Source organism: Onychostruthus taczanowskii, unplaced genomic scaffold (genome assembly GCF_017590055.1).
Source record: "Onychostruthus taczanowskii isolate IOZ18803 unplaced genomic scaffold, ASM1759005v1 scaffold1, whole genome shotgun sequence".
NCBI lineage: Eukaryota > Metazoa > Chordata > Aves > Passeriformes > Passeridae > Onychostruthus > Onychostruthus taczanowskii.
In genome coordinates this window covers 18,552,703-18,579,220 of record NW_024496525.1, presented here as the reverse complement: position 1 = coordinate 18,579,220, position 26,518 = coordinate 18,552,703, and the positions used below count along the sequence as shown (strand labels likewise).

The window sequence follows — 26,518 nt, the reverse complement described above, 5'->3', positions numbered from 1 at the left end:
CAACATTTCCTCCTTCAGGAGTATCAGTTCTAAGTAAACAGCACCCTCTTCATTCATCTCGTGAGCTTTCTAGTGGTGAGTGAAAGCAGACATGCAATGAACCTGACAAGCCAGCATACACAGCATTCCTACTCTTTTCTCATGTTCTCAGCAACACTCCCTGCTTTGTCTGCTGCAGCAGCAGGCACAGCCCAGGGAGGGCAGCAACAAGGACCTACAAAATAAGCAACTGAATGTGAACTACAGATACAGTCACTCAAGTAAAGATAAACAAAGCAATACCATCCCAGGAGCAGTGCTCAGAAATACATTCAATCTGCTGTATTATACACCAGCCAGTCCTCATTGTTGTGAGACAGGGATACATCTGTTTTTTTTCACTTATGTTCCCAAGTCCATTGCACCTGGAGGGGCAAAAAACATGGACTCACTCCATCTGCTGGACAGTTCCCTTTAAACTCCCTTTCCCTGAGAGGCCGTCAGCACTCCTAAACATAATCATTATCCCAGAATATTCCCTCTAGCTTTGGACAGCTGCTTATCCCCTCTCTTTTTCAGGGTATTGAACAGCTGTGAAAACTGGGTGAAAGACCCTGACGGTCCTTGTGTAACCCCATGGTATGTCACTCCCAGTACAGAATACCTATTTGTCTACTACCTCTGCCCTGCAGCAAAGGATATAGATCTGATCTCTCTCTTCAGTGTTGTCTTTGCTCAGTTCTGCCCAAGAGGAATCCTTCGTCCACATCAATGAGAACGGGTTAAACCCGAGACACAGCACCCTGATGTACAGCTGAGCTGCCTGCAACTTCTGTGCTGAAGGGTGAAAGGCAGTTCCAGTGTAGACATCATCTCTGTTAAACTGTTTCTTTCTCATTTAATGGGCTACCACGGAGATCTAAATGGAGATAAAGTGGCAGGGCTCAGAGAACAGCCAGGATGCTATCTTTATGCAGCATGACAATGTGCAGTGGTTAATTAGACACCGTTAACCTATTTTAGCAGAGGACATAACTGGGATGAATGGAGAAAAACGTCCTTGAAATCTTTTAATGTCCACAGCTCCTGAGAGCTCCAGACACACTTGCATCCTGCACCGCGCCACAGCCAGGCTCCAAGGAGTTCTCTGTGCGGGACCGGAGGTTCTCTCGTGCGGCCCGGGGAGCTGTGAGGGCGGGCAGCACAGCTAAGGAAAAGGGAAGGAATTACCGCAGCTTGCTAAAACGCATACGGAGGCGGCGGGACGGGAGCGCCCCGCATGGCGCGGCGGAGGAGGAGAAAGGGCTGGGAGCGCGGGCAGCCCGCTCGCTCCGCCCGGGCGGGCTGGCATCTGCGCCCGCCCCGCTCCGCTCCGACCGGGCCCGGGGCCGCTCCGGGCCGCGCCGCCGCCACAGCCACGGCCACGGCCACGGCCACAGCCACGGCCACGGCCACGGCCACGGCCACGACCAGGGCCAGGGCCAGGGCCAGGGCCAGGGCCACCGCATCGCCGGGCCGCGGCCGCCCCCTGCCGGGCAAGCGCGGCGCTGCAGCCGGGCCCCCTGCACCCCAGCGCGGGCTGGCCCGGGCCCCGCCGCCCGTCGGACCGAGGGCGGTTCTCATCTTACAGGGCAGCGCGGGAGAAACTCGTCTGCCCGTGTGTGTGTTGGCCTTTTTCCTGGCATGCCTCAACCACTGCTACGAATCACGTGGAACCAGAAAGCCGCTCCAAGCATCCCTCTTGCTAAAAGAATGAAACAGGGGAAAAAGGAAAAGGTCGTGATGTTCAGAGATGCATTTTGTTTGGAGACAGTAGGGCGATCAAAGGGCGGGCAGAGACAGGCTGGGTGCCCTGTAAGCAAATCAGCAGCCGGCCTTAGTGTTGTGCCTTAGTGCTTCCATCCAAAACCATGACCCACCTCAACACCGAAGTCTTGGCTCAGCCCACAGGGAGGCACGAAGCCTTTTGCCTCTCGGGCAAAGACTGTACTTCAGGTCTAGGCCTGAGGGAGGAGGGGGAAAATATTAAAAAAGACGTTGTACTTTCTTGCTGAAATGTTCCTTAAATGCCCATCACCACAGTGAGTGGGTGGTGAGCTAGGAGTTGCAGCTTGTTCAATAGCCTAAGGCACAACTGAGTTACACATCCAATATGACACACAAGTGCTAAGTGATAGTTCTCGGGGCTCTCCAAGGGTGGGTCTCAGTCAATGCTTGTTTGCTGTGGCACAGGAAAAGACATATTCACCAAGTAAATTAGGACGGCTACCGTGCTAGAAAGCACCACAAGGTGCCTTCTCAGCTATTCCATTCCACCTTCTCTAGGGCTCTGATCCACCCTCTCTTAGTGGCTTGTGGCAGCCTGGAAAAGCCAGCTTTTCCTTTACAAAATTATTGACTTTAATCTTCACATCTCCTACAATCGAGGCAAGTTTTGCCATTGATTTCAGCATGCTTATGAGCCTTTATTTTCATCATAGGATGTGACCTTACAGCCCTTCACTTCTTAGCCCTGGAATGCATGGCTATCTGTATCACTATAACGGGGTTTTGGGCAGACACACACGTTTTAAAACTGTAATGGCCCTACCATCCACGTTCTGGCCCCTCACAAGCTGCCTGTGCTGGTCAGAAGCACGCTGAACACACTGCCCCAGAGCATGGCTCTGGAAGAGCATGGCTGCAGCGATGAGCAGGAATGCTCTGTGAGATGGGATCTCACACTGCTGCTAGTCAGCTCCAGCTGAAATGGACTTGAGAGGCCCTTAATCTCCAGCTGAAGTGCTTTTGTTTGTCCTCGTGTCCTAATATGCGGGCTTATTCAACAGAAACAACGAAGGAGGAAAGCTCTGGCAAGCAGGACTTTAGGAACTGGCACGAAAGAACAAGCTGCCAGAGTGCTCCTGAGGATCACTGAACCTCAGCCCACTCACTGCATCATCCCTGAACCAGACGTTCCCAGGGTTCCCCCTCTCGCTCACTGGTAGAGAACTGACGAGCAGAGCTGTTCAGAGCTCCCACTGAGCAACAGAAAAAACAGCAACACTCAATACAAATTCCTGCTGTGTGGGAAAACAGAAAGCAGCGCTGCAGTTTCTAGAGGTATCCACCACATATCTTTGGTCCCTGAGAACAGGGGCTCCTATCCAAGTGATCATGTTCTTGGCCTCCAGTAAGCACAAAGCCCAGCTCTCACAAAAAATTACTCTCGAGGTTACAGGAGCATTTCAGCTTCCTTTTACAGGAAAAAAGCACACTTCTGGATCCTCATGGTTATAGGAAAGAACTGACTGCTAAAGTAGACAGAAAATGTATTTAAGGTTGTTTGGGTTTTTTCCAAATCTCACAATAGAGAACAAACCCATGATCATGAGGTTCAAAGACCTTTCCCTTATGACTGGCCTCACTGAAAACATTTATATGAAAAACAGTAGAAAGAATTAGGTGTTTATTACTGAATGGTATCTTGTTCTGTCATCTGAGAACAACAGCTTCTGGACAAAGATATTTTAAGAACTTGGATTAAGAATTTGAGAACAGTAGAGGGGTTTTATGGGGAAGGGGGCTGGGGGAGGGGAAAATAGGGCCAAGTCATCTCAGGTCCCTTTCAATAGGTAAACTGCATAAAGCTAGACTTTACAGCCAACATATAGGTGACCTACAATAGCCAGACAAGGTTTTAGCCTTGGCTATAACAGATACAAAAGGGTTGGAAGTTGCATGTGTTCTTCAAGAAGGTTTTGCTATTTTAAAATAGAAATATTTGGAACAGCAATAATAGCATCCCCTAAATTTGCTGGGAAATTTCTTGGAGATGCAGACAAATAAGAAAGGAAGATGCTTTGTCCTCAATCATAAAAAAAAAAAAAAAAAAAAAAGTCAAAGAGACTTCACCCTGAGAATACTCTGCCACTTCAGCAGCTTACATGGACCATTACCAAAAATGCCACACTTCTGTTCTGTTTTTGTTCAGGAACATCCAGAAGTTTCATTTCTAGGGGAGCGAGAGGCTGCAATCCTACTAGACCTTCCATTGCCCAGTACCTTTCCAGAAAAAAGAAATCACTAACTGGGAAAAATTAAACTGAAATCTAGGTTAAAAATAAGAGAGAGAGAAAAAAAAGAAAAATAAAAAATGGTAAAAAAAAATCTTGAAAAGAAAAAACGGGGGAGGGGAAGGAAAAAGAAGAAGAAAAACTCTTTTTCCATGCTCCTCTGAGCACTGCAAAGACATAAATGGACATAAGTCTAACACTTTCCCCTTGCAGGAAATTCTTGCAAGTCACACTAAGCAAGTTTAAAAGGAATAAAAATCCCAGTTGACAGCCAGGGTACTGAGATATTCTCAGGTGACTCTTCTGTCTTTTAGGGACTTTCCTTTTTCTGCCAGTTATCTTTACTGAGTCTAAACAGAAACACCAAGGAGAGCTCACCCCAGCAATGACATGAAGGGACAAGAGGACAGGAGCTTGTTAGCATTCCTGGAACATCCAGCCTATTTAAAAAAAAAAAAAAAAAAAGAAGAAAAAAAAAGAGGAGGGGGCAGGGAGAGAGAGGAAAAAACCCACCCCTGGGCCTGCACATTGCAGCTCACCGCCATCTTGATGTCCTTGATGCGTGCCGATGGCATGGAGGTGGCTGGCACCAGATCAGCCCCAGAGAAGGAATGAGAGGCCAATGGAGATTTATGTGAGGAGAGTGAGATGGACAAGGTAAAATTGTCAGGAGGAGTTGTTAGAAAGTAAAATATATTGTGACAATTCCACTCCTGCCGTTCATCAATAAACTGACAGATCATTTAGTGTCAATTAGGAGTGATAGATGGACAAGTCCCCATGATCCTGGGCCAAAATTAATGGCTGGGAGGGAGAGGGTGATTGAAAATGACGGCTGACATTGAGAGGAAAGTCCTGAAGGTCCCCAAGGGGCCATTACTTGCCTCATTCCCTTGCAGATCAATGCAGGGACAAACCCAAAAACAGACACTTCAAGACAAAACTTAATCAGACTTCCTTTTCTTTCGTCTCCTTCTAAGTTGTGCCCCCTCACCTGGCAGCCTTGATCCTCTCTGCCTATACTTTTCACTTCACTGAGGACACCCACAGATGGCTGCAAGCTGCAGAGCAAGGCTGACATCCCCCATGCAGCCAGGAGTCTGGCTCTGCTCCTAATGTGGCAGTGTCACAGAGAAGTCCAGACTGAGACTCACCACAATGCTGCTGGATTGGAAGTAGAGAACAGAAGCAATGACACAAGCTTTCCCCCTCTGTCCCAGACCAAGAAACTCATGAGCACTTCACTACTCCCATCTGCAAGACAGGGATTGCTAGAGGTTCTAAAACCAGGCACTCTCAGGGGTCATTTCTTATAGAGAGAATACAGGATAGTTTAAGCCCATATTCTTGAAACAGGAGGTTTTTAACTTTACTTATCTCTAGAGACCTTGAATCATAAAACCCCTTAATCTCTTAAATAACTTTCCTCCAGCTCCAGGGTGCAATTTCACCACTGCCCACTGTTCAGAGCCTTAAATGATATCTACACCATTAGAGGGGCTGGGTTACCCTCCTCTAAAGGTCACCCCAACTGCATCCTCTTCCTTCCTACAGGCACTTAATATGCACCTTCTTGACAAATCCATTGCCGGACACTGTGCCACTTCTGTTCCAAAATACTTCAGCATGGTCATTTGCCTGAACAAGCCTTGATTATTCCAACTCTGTGGCCTATCTGTCAGAAAGGGGAAATACCAGTTGTAGCTGAAGAACCTGTTGCTAAACTGCCATCATCCATGTAGAAGAAATGAGGTACATGTGCAGGCACTGGAAGGGACTTCCTACTGAAAGCAGCACTTGTGTTTGCTTGCAGGGCTACCCGAAACAAGCTGTATTCCTTAACAAGCCCAGCTGATGCCTGCAGAGCTGTAGGAATTTTAGGGGGCTCATTGCAAGACCAAAGGGATCAAGCACCCAAGTAAATTGAAAGAGACCCAAGAAGGAAAGAAATTAGGATACTGCTAGAGAGGAAAATAGAAGAAATTCTATGAGGAAAGTCAGAGAGACAAGATCAAAAGAAGTTGGAATTAAATGAATCATGGAAGTATCCCTCCTTTATCAAATCCTCACCAGTATGCAAAACTGAGTTTCCTTTTCCTTCCCCCACTGGCAGGCACTTTGTGTTTCTTTCTTTTGATGCGTGAGATAACCTGACATTAGAGCTTGCTTTGCTTGTCACAAGTGTCAGCACTGATGTCATTAGGGACATCAGCACAGCTTTCAGAATGGCACTTGGGCTCCATCCAGTGGTTAGAGAGCTGCTTCTGTAGGAAAACCCAGCTGTAATTACTGTTATTTATCTCAGCAGGTTACTAGGCCCCAAGTGGCTGCCCAGGTTCTCGGCTGGTCCCCTTTCTGCTGATACTGGGACTGGAATGTTGCTGGGACAGCAATGAGACCGCCTCTTCTCATAGAGAATGATTCTTCTGAGTACAGGTTAACTAGATACAGCAGATTCAGGTACAGATGGCCCTGGCAGTATGGAGAAATTAATTTTCTGTCACTACTTTGAACCATTTAGTTGCTGTTTGCAAAGGACCTGGGGGTTTGCTCAGACACTTACAGCGGTCCTCATCATTACCCAGATTTACAAAATGGGACTCCTAGCAAGACAGCTGTTTGACCGGAGTGCAAAGTAATCTTTCGACATTTGGCATTTGAAAACGTGAATAAAATAGATCATTTTGATAGTTCTCAGCAATTTCAATATCTGACACTTGCAAATGCTATGGGAACTCATGATAAAATACTGTATTTCACATACCATCTGTGCTAATTAATTTAAAAAATAATTTACGTTGGAAAACTTTAAGAGTCCTCCTCCTCTTCCTATCTTGCAACAGTCTGGGAGAGCAGCGGTCTGATGGAAATAATCAGCAAGATGGTGAGAATATTTAAAAGTTTACATAAGCATGACATGAGCTGGGCAGGTAAGGGACTAAAAGAGAGCACAAAGGTAGAAAAACAGCTTACAAACTAAATTCTACTCTAACATGTGCCAAATAGAAATAAAAAGAACAATTTCAAGTGATTGTTTCATACTGATAAGACTCTGAACTAGAAATATAGCAGAAAAGCATCCATGCAAGAAAAGCAACACTTATGCAGTCGTAACTGACTGAATCTGTCAGAAACAGAACCAAAAGCGAAGACTTCAAATGGAGAAAGAATAACATAAATAGCTACAAGAGTGGCTGCAGTATTCCATCTGACCCACAGTATATTTACACAACACAGAAAATCTAACTTTAGCCACTCTGTTCATCCTTCCTTTCTAAGTGAAAGAAAAAAAAATATCAGATTTTACCATTGTCAATTCTGAAAATCAAATTACCTCTAACAGAACTATTCCCAAGTGTAGGTTCAGTTACACTGTCAAAAAAGGGCTTAAACCTAAATCAGATATAACAACAGAAGCATGTTATTCTAACTACATCTACACTAGTGAACTTGGAGCAAGTTAACTTGATGGGCTTCCAAACTGAGTCAAATTGGTTGAAAAGCTGTGGGGAGATAGAGCCTGAGAAAACAGAAACAACAAAGCTGCAGCAACATTGCTATGACATCAGCCAATGACTCAGAGTTTTCACATGAAGGCTTTACCCTGGGATATGTCAAAAAGCAAGCCCTACAGGCCAGCATCTCAGACTTTTTTAAGGGAGAGAAGAAGAGAGATCACGTTGGGGAGAATACACAGGAAAGGAAAGACAGGGGAATTAGTTGTACAAAACCCTTGTACCTCATATGACTGGAGAAAGTCAGAACAAATTTCTTCATAAAATTTAATCAATAAAAACCCTTATTATAAATGAACACTGTCAGATATGACATTTCACATGCATGATTCAGCAAGGGACACATGTTGGTCTCACATCCCAGTGTGCAGATTCTCAGAGACAGAAAGTCTGCAATCCTGTGTCCTGTTCTGCTTCTCCAGATGAACATGTCCAGTGTCATGGAAGCCTTTACTCCAGACACCTACAATGTCTTGTAACCCATGCAGTTGAGATGCTGGGGGAGCACCACCTACAGCTACTGCTGCAAACCTATAGGATAAAGCTAATGCCAAACAATGGAAAACATGGTAAAATAGCACATGGCACAGGGGGTGTTACATTCGGAACCTGTCCACTGTCCTTCATGGCACATTAGGCGCAGCACTGCATATGTATTAACCCCAGTGCAGTCCCTCACCAAACCAACAATCCTACAAAGATCCAGGATCTTTGGTGGCACTTTTTAAATACCCTGAGGTGGATGCACCTTTGCAATGGCAACTTCTAGCTGCAGCCAGCCTATAAAAATAACCATTATCAGGGTTAAACTGGAGAGCAAGAGCAGTTCAGGCTGAGATCTTAATTCCCTTGCTTTTTTCTAGTCCCCAGATGTCCAGACTATTTATTTTTCAGAGACAAATGGAGTGACAATTTTCCCAGAAAAGTACTGTTTTTTGGAAAGGCTACCCCGGAATACAGACCACCTTTCTTCCCCTCCCAGAAAATACTGACTGTATAACAGGTTTCTGGATGTCCTCATCCATTCTCAGTTTCAGACAAGAAAATACATAACTTTTCATAAATCAGAGTGCCTCCAAAGTATATATTAAGACATATACACTTTTATTATTACACAAGCAATCTCACATCACTCCACAGCTTAGCCTTTCAGTTCTGTGAATATGAAATACAACATCAACATAACTTCTAAGCTTGGAACCACAACTATTTGAAAGCAAGTAATCTCCTCCCAGTCTGAACTGTTCTTTAGTTTTCATACCTATTCTAATACCATGTCCAGATACTTCCTTTGTCTTACGTGTCCTTCATGTAAGCATCAGGCTTCTCAACACACATTCTACAATTTGTATACTTTTTCCTCCCATCTCTTCTTGCTGACCATCTCCATCCATCTCCATTATACCATAACCCTATACACACATAAACATTGACAAATTTCACCTTTACTGTCAAGGCTGATCACTAAATCCTGATGTATTCATTGCACTCTTGTCAGTGCGGTGCTGTCATGTGTCACTCTCCCGGAAAGGACGGAACCAGTCAAATCCCCCCATCCCAGCTCCTGCATTTAACATGCTTATTATGCTCTTGACTCCTTCCAGGCACTGTACCAGGTAAGGAATATAATATAATTTGCCTCTGGCAAACAGGGACATGTACACAGTTCTAAGCCTCTCCAAATCAATTAGCCAGTGGAACCAAGCAAAAGCAATACTTCAAATGGCTTGAACAAGTTACATTAATTTTGGAAAGAAAGACCATCTGAAAGACCCAGGAAAACTGTTCCAGTGTCTGTGACAGCAAGGTTCAACTAGTGATGTTCCTTTATTCCACACCTAAATCCCTCTTAATAAGGAAAGAGCTGAGGACTCACTTGGTAGATGCCAGTACAGGATCATCCGCCCAGCCTCCTTGCCGGCGTGGGGGTTTAGGTGGTGGAACCTTTAATAAAGAGAAGAGACATGTTACAGACAGCTCTGGTCAAGCCAAAGTCAAGCCAATTGAGACACCAGGTCCACACACAATAATGTAATACTTTACAAAATAATTGAGAGGTAGTGTTTAAAATGCTCTTTAGTCATAAAAGAAAAGGAAGACAAAAACTACAGGACAGGTTTTTAAGCTCGTCTGTAAACAAAAGATGCATCACCCTATCTTGTCAAGATTCAGGTCTATGTGCCTTTGACATTTGGAGGACACACAATACAGTAGATGACTGATCCACAGAGGGTGTGCTCTCCTGGCAAAATAGGGTTCACTGGGAACTTGTTCATCACTGTTGCCTACATATCAGTGGGAGGTATCACATTATGCCTTTCCTAGTGTACAAGACAGCATGTTTTAGACATCTTATTTTACATGAGGAATTGTTCCTAAAAAGTTTGCTTTTGTCCACTGCTTAGAATAGGAGTATAGATGCCAAGTTCAGACACAGTGATCCATACCCAAACTCTTCCAGAGTTAGTTGGGATGAATCCCACCACTGCCACCACTGAAATCCAAAGAGGAAGATCATCTGGTGCTTAAAGACATCCCCTGCTATTTTCTTGCATTGTCTTGTGTGGCACTCTGCCACATGGCAAGAGAAAATGGGAATTCAGCTTGGGGCTTATGATGGGAATTTCCAAACGGGGCCATGAATTCCCACCATCTGGAAGCTGCCCGTTGCCATTTACCATTTTGGCCTTGGTTCCCCCAGCCTGAGGCACTTGGTACAGCACTGCCTTTACATTGGGCAGGCAATGATAAAAGCAGATGCAAGGTAAACCCAGGTTACATAGCTCCCAGTTGATGGTGCCCAATGAGGGAAGATGGACTACAGGGATCTGTGAATGGACCATCATGAGAAAGAATGATTGGGTAAAACATGTCCCAAAACAGAGAAAAAATGCTAACTGCAAAGGAATGGTGGGGACACAGGTGGCTTCCACAGCTTTTATCAAGGAAGTGAATGAGTGGGATGACTCCCAAGGAGTTGTGACTTCAGAGAGGACCTTGCATGTGTGGTGGGGTCAACGCGGAGCAAAAGCTAAATTGCCTCTTGCCACAGATGAGGACAGAGTCGAGCTAACCCCTGATGGTAGGGGTCTCGCATGTTTATTTCTTGAAGTAGAAGCACTGTTTGTGAGTGTGGGAAATTAAGAGACCCTGCCAGGGGCAGCCTCTGCCTGCTGCAGGGAGGGGGTATGACCCTGCATAGCTCTCTGATAGGAGCAAAAATAGTCATCCTCCAAAAATAAACAGGGAGCAGGAATGAGGCAGGAGCTGCAGTCCCAAAATACCAACTTTCTTCAGCAAAGGGAGCACAGGAGGGCAGAGGGACAGGCAGGGAGCGTGAAACGCAGGAAACAGCCTCCTTATATGGGCTCATCCGTAGGGGACAGAGCTCAGTCGACTGGAATGACCATGTCACAGAATGTGAAGCCTTCAGGGGCCCAAGTGAATGGAGTTTTCTGATCTTTAAATGATTCCCCCAGATTCTTAAGATGCCAAACCAGAGAAGAGGCTACAGTGCCAAAAAAGGAGCATTTTGAATTCAGTTGATCTGGACACACCCAGAGCCCAGGAAAAAGTGGGAACACACACCACATATGGGCGTGCATGCCCACATAAACATCCTCATTCCCATTACATACACCCCTAACTCAAAACCACGCTCCTTCCCACACAGATGCTTCCCATGCAAACAACCCCCTTTCCCCTTACACTATCCCTCTGATAGCCAGCAAGCCTATTTCCGACACACAGCCTCACAACTCCTCACAAAGGTGCACAGGAATACAAAAATGACACCAAAGAACCTGGGCCGTAAGGCTGAGGGAAAATGCAGCATGTCCAGGGCACTTCAGTGCCCCTGCAATTTAATTTATTCATCATCAAAACTAGCCTTCAGATCAAAAATAACTCAAGTGGGGCACACCAGATCAGAGTGTGATGACAATGTCTGGCCCAGTCTTTGCATAAGGCATGACCCCAGGGCATCTAAGGGTTTGACTCCAATGTCTTGACAATGTTATACTGTGTTCTCATTGATCATACACACCAGGCAACCCTGAATGTCTGTCAGATCCTGAAAAACACCTCACATACACCTACAGGTCTTTCATTCCTCTTGCAATAAATCAGGTAATTCTTTCTGAATTGCCTACAGGAGCACTAGCAACAGGAAAGGCAATGTTAACTGTCAGCTGAGGAGAAATAGCTATTCTTTGTTAGCTGCCTGGAAAGTGCTGCAATAAGGTCACATGCCACATACACTTGTGTCAAGTAAATAAACTTACCTTCATATACTTTCACAGTTCCAAAATCTCAGTGTAATTTACAATTGAGAATGCAATGCCATGCTTTACCATAATATGGTGACAGGTAGGGACTTTGCAGCTTCAAGCAAGAGCTTGAGACAGAAAGTGGGACAAATGTCAACCCCAGAGGGATCAGAGCAAAAATAGAGTACACTGTTCTTCTGTAATGCAGCAAATGTGCTCTTAAACATACCTTTTTGGTGAAAAAGACTGAGGATTTAGATGATGAGAACTTGTTGGTACCTACTGTTAATACCTTAGGCAAGATTTGTATGTATATTCCCAAATATAAAGCTATACATCCAAACAGTTCGGTGTTCAAAACACTGAGATTCCACCAGCTCCTGACAAATGTTGTCTCTCAGCCCTTGCTGCTCAGTCTCTTTCACAGCATCAACTAATCACTTACTTGCTGGGATTTTCTTTTCCACTTCAGTTTCGTCCATTATTTATCTCCAGAAGATCTCCTCTACTTGAGTTTCTGCAGATTGTCCCTTTTCCAAGGAAAATTGCCATGGTCTGAATTTTTTGTTTCGTTGTTTCTGCTTGTTTTTTTCCCTCAGAAATTTAGCTCACCATCTTTGTGAGGGCATTTTTCCAATATTTCTCAGGCCACCTTCCATACCATAACTTTGATACTACATCCACAATCAGTATTTTATCTCTCCCTTGGAAAAATGACTGGCCTGAATTCCATCTCTCCTGCATCAAAGTAGAAACTCTACCTTCTTCTTTATTGTTTTCCAGGCCCTTTCTTATCAGACAGATTCAGAATTCTAATCTGGCTTCCCCATTAAAGCAGAAATTTCCAGGCTACTTGTCAGATCACGTCTACAGTTTTGAAGGTGCCATTTGAATGCTGCTTCCCTCATGGAAGAAACTATCCTGTGTGTCTCTGAATCCTGAAGGTCCAGCAAAGTTTCTTTTAGGATCTACCACAACAGAGGCAGATTATGGGCATGTTAAGTCCCTCAGATTCTCAGGTGGGTCTGGAAACATGGATTAATTTACCTTCATCAACATGACAGCTCCTTTGAAACACTGAGCACTCTGTGCAGGGATGTAGGGACTCAAATGACATTGAAAGCATGCAACAGAGGACATACAATTCTTCTATCGTGTCATATTTCTCCTAAAATACATAGAATCTATGTTTTTCCAATATACAAACACTGTGAGATTTTACACAGTATGTAGATGTCTTGTTTTTATCCATTGACCAAGAAGTGGAAAGAAAGAAGTATGGGCAGTCTCAAGGATTCTCTTCTCCAGCAAGATGCCATAGGCTCCCTTGACTGAAGAAAAGCAAATCTCCACAACCAGGCCTGATGAATTAGTTTTGATTGCTGCCATTTAAAGAGCTATAAGTCAAACGGCCCCACTGCACCTAAACAGCCACATAAAATAAACTATACTGACCTCAGAGCATGTATGATATCAAAAACACATCAATTCCAAGATCTATGCAAGTCTGGGCTTTTTGCAAAGAACAACCCATCTCTTCTGTCTCTCTTCATCATGTCCATAGACGGTTCAAATACTGCATCTGATTTTAATGAATACCCTCCAAGGACTTCTGCATGTCTTAAATACTCAGCAGAAAATACTGGATTTACATTTCATCCACAAACTGTAACTCTTTTCACAATCACTGGCTTTCCTTCACTAGGGAAAGTGTTATTGAAACAGAAGTTCTTGGGGGCCTTCAAATATTCTCTGCCATCTATCACAGGTAAAGGAGCAGTTAATATAGTTAACCAGCTATTAATCAAGAATTGCTCTCCCAAAACAGTGGCCAGCTGTTTGTCAGCTGACATGCACCCCTGAGGAAAGCTGTCACCTTTGCAGGATTTGGCACCTTAACCTGTCTGAGGAGTTACTGCTCTCCCCTGCAGGAAAACAGTGAATCAGCACACAACAATCTGATTCTCTAAACAAGGGGTCACCACGTAGAATCCTCTCACAACCCATAGTTATAGGGAAGTGCCCCTCCAGCCCTCCTAAGCATGAACATTTCTAAGTTTGCTACCACTTTATGCTACATATGGTCAGACATTTTCCCATCCACCTTCCCACCTCCTACATTCCTTTTGTTGACTTGAGGTGGGTCCTGAAGCACTCAAAGTATGAAATAAATGTGTGGAAAAGGAAAAGCTTTTAATAAAATTATTTTCAATGAGATTGTCCCTAATCCACATCAAGGTAGACAAGCAGGCAGGATACTACTAGAAAGGCTGGGAAACACGGCTGACTAGAAATACTATTTCAGAAGATGTCATCAAAAGGCAAGGAGATAAGCTCAGAAAGCTGAAAATAACTGCCCTGCCGGTCAGCCAGTCGGGGTGCACAGGAGAAAGGCTGCACAAGGCCTTGGGGAGCTCCAGGCCATGCAGTACTAGGGCTCACACTGGGGAAGTTGGCCTAATTAGGGAACAAAAGTTCAGCTGCATTTTTGAGATTCCTCTTGGAGAATCTGGCCAACTTCCAGATGAGAGGTCCCCAGGAACAGTCTGGGAGTCCAGCATTTCTACAAGCAACCAGAAGAGCTCTGGGGAAAAAAAAAAAATAAAAAAATGCAAACCCTGTAAAATGGAATCAGGTAAAAAACCCAGTGCTTCCTTGGATGTTGGATCCTTTCAGTGGAGGGTATTTACTAGAATAATGCAAGAATCAAAATACCTGATAGAAACTCTGGGACATGGAGGGACAAATGCAGCTCAGGCCAGGATGACCATGTAAATGCGAGGGCATTCGCAGTGTGCAATAGCTACGGGAAATTCTGCCTCAGAGAACCCTCCCAGGTTCTCAGAAATGCCAATTGCTTCAAGAGCTATCTACTGCCAGTTCACCCTACTCCCAAATGCATGCCTAAGAAAGCAAAACCCTGGCAACATGCCATATACAAAATGCAGCTACCCCTGCTGAAGGCTCCTCTGCAAGCTGAAGATCACAGGGGAGAACAGGATGCTAGAGAAAAACATTGCAGTAAGACTGTAAGATCTTTGGGAATAGGAAATTTTTCTTCCAGCCATACATCAATGCTCTCTAGATCTTATTGCAGTGCAAATTGTAGATACAAAAATGACTGTGACTACATTACAGTTATGACTTCCTAGGTCATGAACTCTCTAAACCAGAGTGGAAGGACAGTGCCCAAACCATTGTGATTATTTTTATGCAAATAAGGTTCCCTGATCAATACTAAGCTGAGTACAGCTGGTGCTGGGCTCCTCACTTGCATGTTTTAAAGTTTCAGGGAATGTAGGGGAAAGCACTTGGGGGGTGGCTGCTGCACAGATCCAGACCAGACCAGACAATGGAATGAGAGTTTAGAGCTGGGTGCCAACCACTATGCAAGGGTAAGAACTGGGTCAGGAAAATACCGCTCTGATTAAAGGCCCTGATCATATCAAGCCCCAGGCCATGTCTACACCACAGGTGCAGACACACCTGCAAGCAGGATCCACATGAGTCAGCTCAAGTCTGGAAATTGTCTTGTTTTAGGTACTTCTGGTAATGAAGCTAGTACCTCTCCAGGTAGAGAGCAGGTTCCTTCTCACCAGGGGATCTCCACATCATTCTGCACTGTATTTTAGAATGCAAATACACTCACTCAACCTCACCCAACTGGCTGACCTAGCAATTTAAGAACACAACTGGCTTTATATTTCAGGTACTTACATTCTTTTTATAGTTGTTCTTCCAACAAACACTCAATGAAAACAATTGTTCATGGCATGTTGATTTAACCTAAAAAGCAATAGCCCATTTTTCCACCCAAATGTTTTAGAAGCACTGGCAACTAGAACTACAAAAGGACTTTGATGCCCCCTCTGGAAAGGTCAGATCTTCAAATCCTCTTTTCAGTTGTTGCCTTAAAGCATATTGTCATTCAAACACTGAGTGATATAGAGCCACAGAGGCCAGCATTCACCTGTACAAGGGTCAGAAATCAGGTGCTGTCCCTATTTTTAGTCTGAGAAGGACCTTGAGACTACCTATGCCACGTCTACCAAAGCACAGCTAGAGGATGAGGTCCCAGCAGGACCCATAGGAACTGATGTCTTCCCACTCAAATGTTGTTGCCTTCAGTTAGAAAGTCTTTCCCTATGGTGGTACCAAAATTCTTTTGGTTCCATTTGCAAAGCAGAGTGGCTTCAGGAGAAAGGACTGAGAGCCTTCTCAGACTCAGAACAGCTCATAGACTTGTCATGATATATAATATTCCCTATGGAGGTGGCAAACATTACTTGCTGCATCTTTCTCAGAGAAGGAAGATGACAATAAAATCAGTGTTTTCCAGCTTAGAAAGGAGATGGCCAGTTTAATCTCTGTGTCTAAAGCATGAGGTTCCAACACTGAAATGAACATCTGCTTACTCAGGAAATGGAGGTCCCTGAAGGCAAGAAAAAGCCCTGCTCTACTTCTGGAGGCTAGAAAACAAAGGATGGGGATCAGGCTCTCTCACTGGTAGTGCAAGGACATGCACTCCCAGAGCTCGCAGAATGGGGCCAGAACTCCACAGAAGGACAGAGTTTCAGACACACTGCCATTCCCAGCCACTCTTTACCATCCCAGAAGATCCATCAGGCCACCCTGAGATTACCTACGCACTACACAGGCACCCAGTGCAGGATATGGATTTTGTTATGAGGATAAGGCATCTAAATCCCCCTGTGGGTCTATTCAGGGAATACCCACAGTGCTTCTGCATAAAGCTCTAGCTTTCCTTTCAGACAGGGACTAAAGAAAACTAGTGGAAGGACTTCTCCAAGGTCCCAAAGCAAATCTGTGGCAAAGCCACAAAAAGAACCCAGCAAAATCTTGGCTCACAACCACATTCATACTCCTGCATATTCTGCCTCTGCAAATTAACTGAAATATTAGGATACACCCTTTATTATACCATTGATTAGCCTTACAGCCTTTGGCTAAATATCCCAGGCAGTCTTGGAAGGTGCAGCCAAATGAGTGATTCAACTGGCAAAAATTCAGATGCAAGATGAGTGGTTTGCCAAAGGATGCAAAACAAGTTTCAGAGCAGGCAGATGGCTGGAGGGCAGGACTTCAGCAGGTACATTCACATCAACAACCCTGATGAGGTTGTTTGTTAGCATTCAAGCAGCTACAAAGTTATCTTCAGCACAGCAAGAGGAAAGGGACCAAATCCAGGAAGAGTTCATATTGTAACACTCAGCAAAGCCCAAAGGGAGTTCAGAGAAAGGTTATATGAGCCATCCGGGGAATGAAGGGGCCAGCTTCGGACAAATGATTCAAGAAGCCAAGTATTTCAGATCGGCCAGGCAATGACTAAGGGAGAGATATACTGCAACAAGATTTGAATCACACTTTATAACATCAAGTTCCACTAACAGTTGATTTGGAGGAGACTTATCATACAATTAACAGAAGTTTGTAAGCATACTGTAGTATAAGTTACAAGCAGCTTACTGATCAGCCAGATTTCTGAACACTCAGTTAAGCATTTTATACTATTTACAGACTTTTCCAAATGGAAAAATACTATAAAGTGTGACTGTCATGCTTAAGAGCACAAGCCTGCAAGAAGGACACAGGAATTATCCAAACAAAATGGTTTTCAAAGCAGGGCCCCCTCATACTAAGTAAAATCTCCTTGCCAGGCACCATTGCATAACATCCCTGAAGCAACAATTGCTCATGTGGAAGAGTCACATCAGTAAAGTTATTTTAATGAAATTTAGCAGCCAGAAGCAAGAAGGCGCCTGTGGCATGTGACCAGTCAGCACTCGACAGCAGACCTTGGGAATCAATGATTTAGGGCACTGTATGGAGGTGGAATTAGTTTCAGTGAAATGACTGTAAGGACTGGTTCCAGCGAGGCGGGGGGGGGTGGGAAGATTAGATCAATTATCAGTAAAAATTTCTATTAGACAACCAGTCCCCAAAACTATACCCATCAGTGGGAGGTCTCTTTGCCTGATAAATGGAAAAGTGCTCTGGGCATAGTCCTGAACCATCCATCACTGCCAAATAAACCCAGTGGATCTTTTTTACAATATCATCTCTTGCACTACCAAGAGAAAACTGAGCTAATCTGAACAGTCTTGACTCCTTGTGATGAGCATACCCTTCTGAGGCCAGAATTAATGAGATGGGTGATATGGTTTCTTTTCTGGGCTTTAAATTTCACAGATGAATCTACTGTACTACCAGTACTGGAGTGGTCCTTCAGCAGAAGGAATTAAGAGCACAGGAGACGGTGTTTTAATTATCTAAGAGAGAGCAACTCTAGCCAGGAAGAATTGGGCAACACCAATTCCATGGTTAGGAAGAGTGCAAGGCAATTAGCCCAAAGACTTCAACAGAAACAGGTAGAACTTCTCAGGTTGTTCTGAATGGCATCATCCTGGCTTCTAATGCTAAATTAATGCTAAGGCGTATTTAGCTTTGGTGCAGGATAAGAAAGGATATGTGTGTTCCTTCTCTGTGTGTAACAGGAGCCTGGTAAGAAGCACTGTGACATTATTATTGATTCTGGCATTCAGTGCTGGTGCAATCAAAAGAAAAGACTCATAGAAAATCCAAAGGCACATGTCCTTATTACTACTGCCTGGCCTTCTCCTCTTGGGCACCAGCAAGACTTCATTGTCCCTAAAGATAAGTTTTCATGTTATAAAAGCAAACTAACCATACTGGACAGCAATCTAGGTTAAGTCAGGTTTTGTAGTCTATTAGCTAGTTGCTGTCCTTACTTTTAGATGAAAATAGAGCATCTTTTCAGTGGCCACATATACATCTGTGACCTCAAAACAAGATGCAGCAGCTGATTAGAGCAGCTGTTTCAAAGATAATGAAAAATCTGTCAGCAACAGAAACAGAGGATGCAGGAAAGGCACTGCATCAAAAGCAAACTTTATATTGTTCTCCAGTACTAGAGTTCCCTCTTAAGGTTGTCTCCAGACACATAATAGGTAAATCCTACTAGCCCCCTTCAGAGGAGCCAGCATCGACCTAGAAAGCCTCGAGTCTTACATGGTCAACCTTTTCCTGATAGTCTTCATCCTTGAAAGGTCAGGAGGGAAAAAGAGAGAGAAATTAAAAGGAAGCACTATTGAAGCCTGCACAAAACAGCTTGAAGATTGACATTTATGACTGTCCTGCAGCACATGCTTTGCAACCTTATTCACTTGAACAAAGCATAAAGTTGATCCCACCATTATAACACTTTATATCCAGTCATTTATGCAGATGCCAACTGTGATACTTAAAGAATAAAAAAAAAATAAAAATAAAAAAAAAACCCAAAAAACAAAACCCAAGCATGAGCAAGAAGAGAACAGACTCAGCTCCCTATAGCATGATAAAACTCAAATTATTCAGGTGTGTAGAATCCTAGAAAGATTCATATGGAGAGCCACAGCAGCCATGCCAGAGATCAGAACTGATACTGGACCAGTCATACTGGGGGTTACACACTGTAGCAGGCTACAGCCCTTTTTTCAGAAGCTACTGTTTCTCAAGGCAACCTCAGATTCTCCCCTGAGAGCACAAGCCGTAGCAGTTAGTGTAAGACAGGCATAGCTGCCATCAGTGTTAGCTTCAGCAGATGATCTTTAGCTAACACTGTAAGGGAGCAGCTTGGCTGTGTGGTAGATAAGTAACTCAAGAAAATCAGCCTGTTAATCACTGTGAAAGTTGCAAACTGGTTGAGAACCTTTTAGATGAGCAGACTGTCAGCACCAGCAGTTGCAACAACCAGTGCTGTTAGGCACCAAATGCAAAGAGGTAATTAGGAACCCAATAATCTCCATGCTATTCTAGAAATCACAGTGTTCAGAACCACTTGGAGGAGAATTCAGAGTATCCTGATTGTCCTATGACCCACACCAGGAGTATGCATAGGATGGCTGGAAGCACTCCATTAATCCACCTGACTTTTCTTCTGGATTAAATCATCTCTCCTGTGATTATAAATTGCATATACCTCTCATGGAAGTGGTTTGGTATCTGAGTTCATTTTGTGTCTTCGCTGTCATCTGGTCTTATGATCTTACTACAATAATAGCAGAGTGGGGCTGCATGCAGGTTAGAGCAGCTGGGGTACAAAAGTGTCCTTACCAATGAGCAGCACAAATGAAATCAGATTTGCCCAACTGGTAAAAATCTGTTGGAAGGATGTATCTGTCAGCCAGGGGCCTGCTTCTTCCCACAGCCAAAAGCAGAAAGGCTTCTGTGGGGTCCACGTAACCTAAGCTTCTCTGGATGTCCAGAGCCCAAGTGGCACAAGACTTGCACTAGCATGGAAGAAAATACAGGTGGGCAACACATATTGGAAAAGTATTTAAAGAACCACTTCTTGGAGCAATCTTTCACGTGGGTTCCACCCTCAGCAATTCTTATTTTACAGCAAGAAATGCTTTTTAACTACCACCCAAGGACCACAACTACATAAGCAAGTATACAAATACCAGCTAGGACAAGAGAAGAACATATTTTCAGAAGAGAAAGCACAGAGCCTATCCCCAGGCTGTGGTGAAATGTGGCAGAGAGAACCAGCAGGGAACTTGATTTTGGGCAAACCCTGATATAAAGTCATTTTGTCCTACCTGTGTGGAAGTATTTTCAAAATAGGGAAAACCTTCATCCTTTAGGCTGACCACTGCTTAGTAAAGCAGTCTCCATTCAAAGGATTGACAGAGTGCTGCCAGAGATATGCTGGCAAAATCATACTGAGACTGCAAGAGGCAGAAACCAGGGAACTCTTGAAAAAGGTCCCAAGGGAATCACATCACTGTAGGATGAAGAGTAAATAGACCATGAAAGTAGGATAACATTAAAATATTTTTGCACACAGATTTCTTACAGGACAGCAAATAGTCCACTCTTGAGAGAAGAAACAGGAAAGAAAAAATCTGCTGATACTTTTTTTTTAAAGGCTTTTCCACTCATCTTTCCAAATCAATCTCATCAAGAGCTCCAAACCTGGCCAAACAACTTCTGATGGATGTCATCAAGCCAGCATTCAGGCTGTTGGGTGCAGTGATGTTAGAGCCAGGAAAAAGGTTTGACTTTTATTCTGTAAAAGTGTCTAGAAGTCCTGTTGGGATGGGATAGCAAAGATCTTCAACAGATCTCATTGTATGAGCTGTCCCTCTCATTATACAAATAACAGAACTAGCTTGAGTTTCTCCCATTCTGTCAGAAACTTGATAGCATCAAGACGAGTAAATGTACCACATCAAGCCAGGGGATGGGAAAGGCCTCTCAACGGAAAAAGAGATACATTACCCCTCTGAAATGAATGTTTGAAATGTGGAGTTCTGGCATGCAGCAAGCAGATTTATCTCTAGGAATTCCCACTTACAGCATATTCCCCTGGGTGCCCAAGAAGTGCCTGCTGAATTGCCAAGGAGCTCTGAAGGCAGGAACGCACACAGCCTTTGCTGCAGGAGGGTGCCAACTGCACCAATTACAGCAAATAATCATGTTAGATCTTGCCTGGTGAAATAACACATAGCTGCAGTGTAGTTTGTCAGTACTTGTACTTCTGAAAAGGCAGGAATGCTCTGCATGTCACATGGGCAGAGTGTCAGCTTTGTGACTTCCATGAGCCCCTTGAGGAGGTCTACGTTTGAAGATAATGCAGGTAACTTCCACACAGAATGGGAATTATGAAGTAGAGATCTGGGCAGAGGAATTACAAATTTGCTGCTGTAGTTAAGAATATTTTTGTGGGAGATACATACACACAACAGGCACTGAAAAAATACTAAGATAGCATAGTGTTTTCATAGAGCTTGGGGGAAGTAGATTAGGCTACAAGGCACAAGACATTGCAACTATGCCCTGGGGAAGGGGGTTTTAACACACGTTTGTTGAATAGAGCAACACACAGTTTGGAGTGTCTTTTGGAAGAGAGAACCCAGGCCAAGCAAAGATCAGCAGTAACCTGATAAGATCTATGCTCCAAGTCAGATGATTTGCCTATTGACTTCAAAACAAAGATCTTTTTAATTACAGTAATTGTCCGCCCTCTAAGTGAATTTCCTTGTAATAAGCCCAGATGTTGAAACATGGACAGACAGGTACCTTGTGCTTCCTTCAAACAAGCTGCTCTGACTAGAAAACACTTCCTGGATGCTTCTCAGTGTTATGAAAAGACCCAAACAATAGCACAAATGGTATGTTCATAGCAGAAATTTGAGATGGGTGGAATCTGAGTGTATTGGCATGGAATTAAAAAAAAAATTCAAAAAGAGTCAAGGTGAATGAAACCAGTTTTAAAACTCTGAGGAACCTCTGAAGGCAAAATCACTAACCTGAATGTGAAATTGCATATGAGGGTGTGAATGTGGCAAAGGTTTATGACAAACCCCTTTGCCTTCAAAATCAGTAATAAGAATAAAACCTTCTATGCTGAAATTAATTACATGGCGCCTAATCCACTACTGCTAGTTCCAGAAAAACAACCCAAAAGGACTGGCTTTTTCTTAATCTTGCATTTCTTTTGGGAAGATTTCTTATAAAGGTTTCAAGAGGACTAGATGGCTGAAGGAGATATCCATTGTAACCCCACAATTTAACAGCAAGCTAAGGCCAAGCTTCCAGAAAAGTAAAAGGCCAGTCTAGGGTGAAGGAAAAAACATCAGTTCTCTTAAATACTCACTTTGGTAACAAATACGGTCACGTATAAAAAGCCTCCAATTTTGGAGCAAAGGAAAAGGCTGAGGATTATTTACAGTGGATTTTGTCTTTCTTCCAGTACCTTCAAGGTTCTCAATTAATATAAACATTTAGCAACAAAGACCTGTCTGAAGGGAGACTATTGACACAAACTATTCTTCCTGGTGATTAAGATATTGGAATGTTGTAAGGCACGGAAATCCTCACCCTTCTGTTGCTGAAAAGCTCACTGCTCTCAAACAGAACACTGTAACTGTTTCTTAGTCTTCTTCAGGACTGGCTCAAGTCCTGGAGCCCCTATGAACTCTTCCCAGCTATTGAAATGGTCGTGATGCGAGCAGTAAGCACAAGCAAACTGCAGTAAGTTACAGTCCATCAGCTGTACCTCTGCATAACGCCCTGGTCTCTTTCAAACCAGAGAAACAGACCATGAGCTAGGATGGGCAGTTCCAGCAAGAGAACAATCTGACAGTGAGCCACCCTAATGTGGAGGCCAGCTAATGATTACACCCCCTTGAACCCCCAGCTGGTTTCCCTAAGACTTTCTTTACATATGAGGTCAACAGTTACTTCTATTTCTTAAACTGCATCTTCTGCACATTCACTCACAGAATTCATCCTGAATGCCTACAGCATATCCAAGAGGAGAATCCCTAGGTGGAAGATGATTCTCCATTATGCATATCAAAAGAAAAGAGCATACTTTCTCCAGAAAAAAGTCTGCTCTATGAGGTGTTATTGTAAGCTAAGCTGTAATAGTGGTATTTTCAACAGTATCACAGGGTCTCAAAGGAAAAATCCACCCACAACCATTTTGGCACAGATGTCTGGGACACAGCTACTCAGTGTAATAGGAAAGTTTTGTCACTGCACAGGGAATCAGGGAGTAGGCACTCCAAGACAGAAGGTCCTAGGGCTGTGAGCAGAGTAGCCAGAGGCAGAGTTGGTGTGAGGGTGGCCAGCAGGGCAAAATGGTTTCCAGTTTAAAGAAGCCAAGAATATGGTATGCTGGAGACCATTGACTGACATTGCAAAATAGTAAGCATCACTTCATTTAATCAAGTATCAATGCCAACAACGTGGAAGTCAGATGACATTTTTGTCCATCTGGTATTTTGCTCAGGGAGCAAAACTGGTATGTCATTTCTTGAGAGCTGTTCCTTCTAGAAGGACGTGTCTGTGGAGGAGCCATGCTAACATCCAACAGAAAGCTTCCAGGAAGAATTTCAGCATGCTGCAACACTAAGCAAAAAAATGAATCTAAACAGTTCAGATCTATTTCTGGATACTTGAGGATGTTGCCTCACTCTCCTGAGAAAGAGGGGTTCCTGACCCCCTTCTACCATTTGAAGATGTACTAATAGAACAGCCTCTGAACCAAAGTTTTCCTCCAAAGACAAGTGGGAGCTGAGTTTGCACATTATTACCCACAAGGAAAAGTCTCATGCTGCAAAGCTGGCTCCCAGCACGACCTTTGTAGCCGTGCACAGAGAAAATGAAAAAGAGCATCACTACACAAACTTGATAGAGACCGTGTCAGATGTACTCTGGCTCTAGCAAAGCAAAGCACAAAAGTAAGGCATCTGTTTATCTGCCTTGCTACTGTAGATGGTGGCAAAACTGGTCACAAAATTATGTGCCTGCTCATATTTTAAATCTAGAAATTAAAATATCGGGAAGATCTGCATGCACAGAAGGGAGAGGCCCCAAGTCCTGTATGATACTACTCTCCATACTTGACATGTAAGAAACCATAGCCCTAGATAGGACCCTGTGTGGAAACTATTCTACAAAGGGCAACACCAGAAAGGGACAGGGCAGTCACATGAGTCCCATATCTAAGGACAACACTGAAAGGCAAAGCACACCATGCAGGAAGGAATCTCAGAAGAAATTAATAATTCTCCACTGGAGACAACAGACAAGCCCTCCTGACAGGACACCCACCTCTCCGAGAGAAGCAGACGGGGAATTCTTCCTGCTGAGTTTTTCACCTGCAAAGAGGTCTTGGCGGGCTCGACGGCCCATCTTTAGTACCTGTAGTGCAGGGGGAACACGGAGGAGCAGAGGACACACAGTTACTGACAAGAGCCGTTTCACCGCAGGGAGCAGAAGGCAAGGCACGGCCCTGCGGCCGCGCCCCGCCCCGCAGCGAGGCGCGGTGCCCTCAGAGCGCACAGCCTCCGCTCGCCGCAGGTGTGAGCCCCGAGCCGCCTCCCGGCCCGCCCAGCCGCGCTGCTCGGCCCCACCGCCGGCCGCTCGGCCCGGCCCGACCCGGCCCTTCCCTGCCCCAGGGCAGCCGTGCCGCCGACCCCCCGCCCCCTCCGGGCGGCGACCGGACCGCGGTCCAAGGCCCCGGAGCCCCCGCTCGGCGAGGCTGGGCCCGCTCACCCCGGCGACGCCGCCTCTCCGCGGCGCCTCCGCTCGCTCCGGCTCAGCCTCCATCCGCCGCCGCGGCCGCCGGTGCTTCCGGCGGACAGCCCGCCCCGCCGCCCCGGCAACCGCGGGCACGGCCCCGCCGGGCTCGGCCGGCAGCCCCGCACCGCCCGGCCACCCGCCCCGCGGGCTGGGCCGAGCTCACGGCGCCCGGCAGCCACAGAAACATCCACCCCCGCAGCAGTCTTAAAACCTTGTCCTGACTGAGGGGGACACCGGTGCTGCAGCACCTCATGCGGGTTCTCAGCCCTTTCTAATTGCACTTGCGGTGTGGCAGGCCGGGAACAGTGTGACGCTCTGCCTTCTCCAGCTTTTTGCCGAAGATACTTTTAAAGTTCCCACTAAGGCAGATAAATCCTAGCCTTACACATCTGTCTCCTGATAGAGGCTTTTGCCAAAGTCTCCTGATGGCTTCTGATGCTCTTCCCAATTCTCCCTGGCTCTCTAACACAGCTTTCCAGATGCGGCAGCCGGTCCCCAGAGCCCACGGTGGAGGCGGTGCCAAGGATCAAATGTAAGCACAAGGATCATTACACACATGGCTTCGCAGCCGTCAGTTGTGCAGAGATTTCCACTGAGCTGTATAAAACGACCCCGGTCTGTTTCTTGGCTGAACAGATGTACAGATTAATTGTAAATAAATCTGGTTTTAGCTCCACATGTTTAACAAACATTCTGTTTTCCAGTACTTTGTCCCTTTGCCTATATTTTTTTCTTCTATCTCACATTCCTCACAATTTCCACCCATCCTCATTAGCCTAAATAATTTCTTCTGCTGCTACAATAGAGAACTGTACCACACCACAAACTACGCTGTTAACACTTTGCCATGATGAAAATTGACTCCGTAAGTAAACTTTTAAGCCTCCCAGGAACACCTTTTACTAAAGGCACTAGATTTCAATCTATACCTGCTTAGCTTTTGTAGAAGTTCGTGGTTTGGCTGAGGAACTTTAAGCCATCTAAATAAATTGTATCAAATAATTCTCCTTTTTTCCATTCGGACATGTTGAAGTAGTTGTGCTGTGATGATCTAAGGATTAAGTGAAATAAGATTTGTGGGCAGAGGCAATAACTTTTTATTAGACCAACTGATATAGCTGGAAAAGAAAACATAAGGGTTTCTGTGCCTGAAAGCTTGTGTGTTTTTTCCAGCTGTATCAATTGGCCTAATAAAAGATATTATCTCCCTTTACAAATCTTGACATGTTCAAGGAATTCAGTAAGTGAGACGTGATTTTCCTTTTTTGAAGCCAGGCTCACTGGGCTTTATGAAATTATGATCTTCCATATACTTTGTTCTTCTCTTTTAATTACAGATTCAAGCATTCATGAGCTAGAGAGGGCAGTTTGCACCTAGCCCCATGCTTCGCCACCAGGGCCATGGGAATATCACCCTGCATTTCTCAATTCTCCCCAGCTCCTCCAGACAGCTGCTGCAACAACACAGCTACACAGATGCCAGGAGACAGAGGGGACTGTAGCTGTGGGGTTACAATACACTCACAGCTGACCTTCTGATCCGAAAAAGAGCATCTCAAGAGGAGCATGATAGCATCCAGGG

General features: G+C 44.7%; 1 protein-coding gene across 5 annotated transcripts in view; it reads right to left on the bottom strand.

Annotated features, from left to right (window-relative positions):
- The window catches only part of IFT43 (intraflagellar transport 43), a 63,545-nt gene extending 38,562 nt beyond the window's left edge, over positions 1-24,983 (bottom strand). For 4 of the 5 annotated variants that reach the window (XM_041397585.1, XM_041397576.1, XM_041397567.1 and 1 more), the window contains exons 1-3: positions 24,910-24,966; positions 24,466-24,555; positions 9,426-9,493 (exon numbers count right to left, since the gene is read on the bottom strand). In XM_041397585.1, the coding sequence (XP_041253519.1) occupies positions 9,426-9,493; positions 24,466-24,555; positions 24,910-24,963 (212 nt within the window). In that variant the 5' untranslated portion in view covers positions 24,964-24,966. Of the gene's footprint in view, positions 1-9,425; positions 9,494-24,465; positions 24,556-24,909 lie in introns of all 5 variants that reach the window. The other variant, XM_041397548.1, reaches the window with a different exon arrangement.
- Between the last annotated feature and the right edge of the window lie 1,535 nt (positions 24,984-26,518).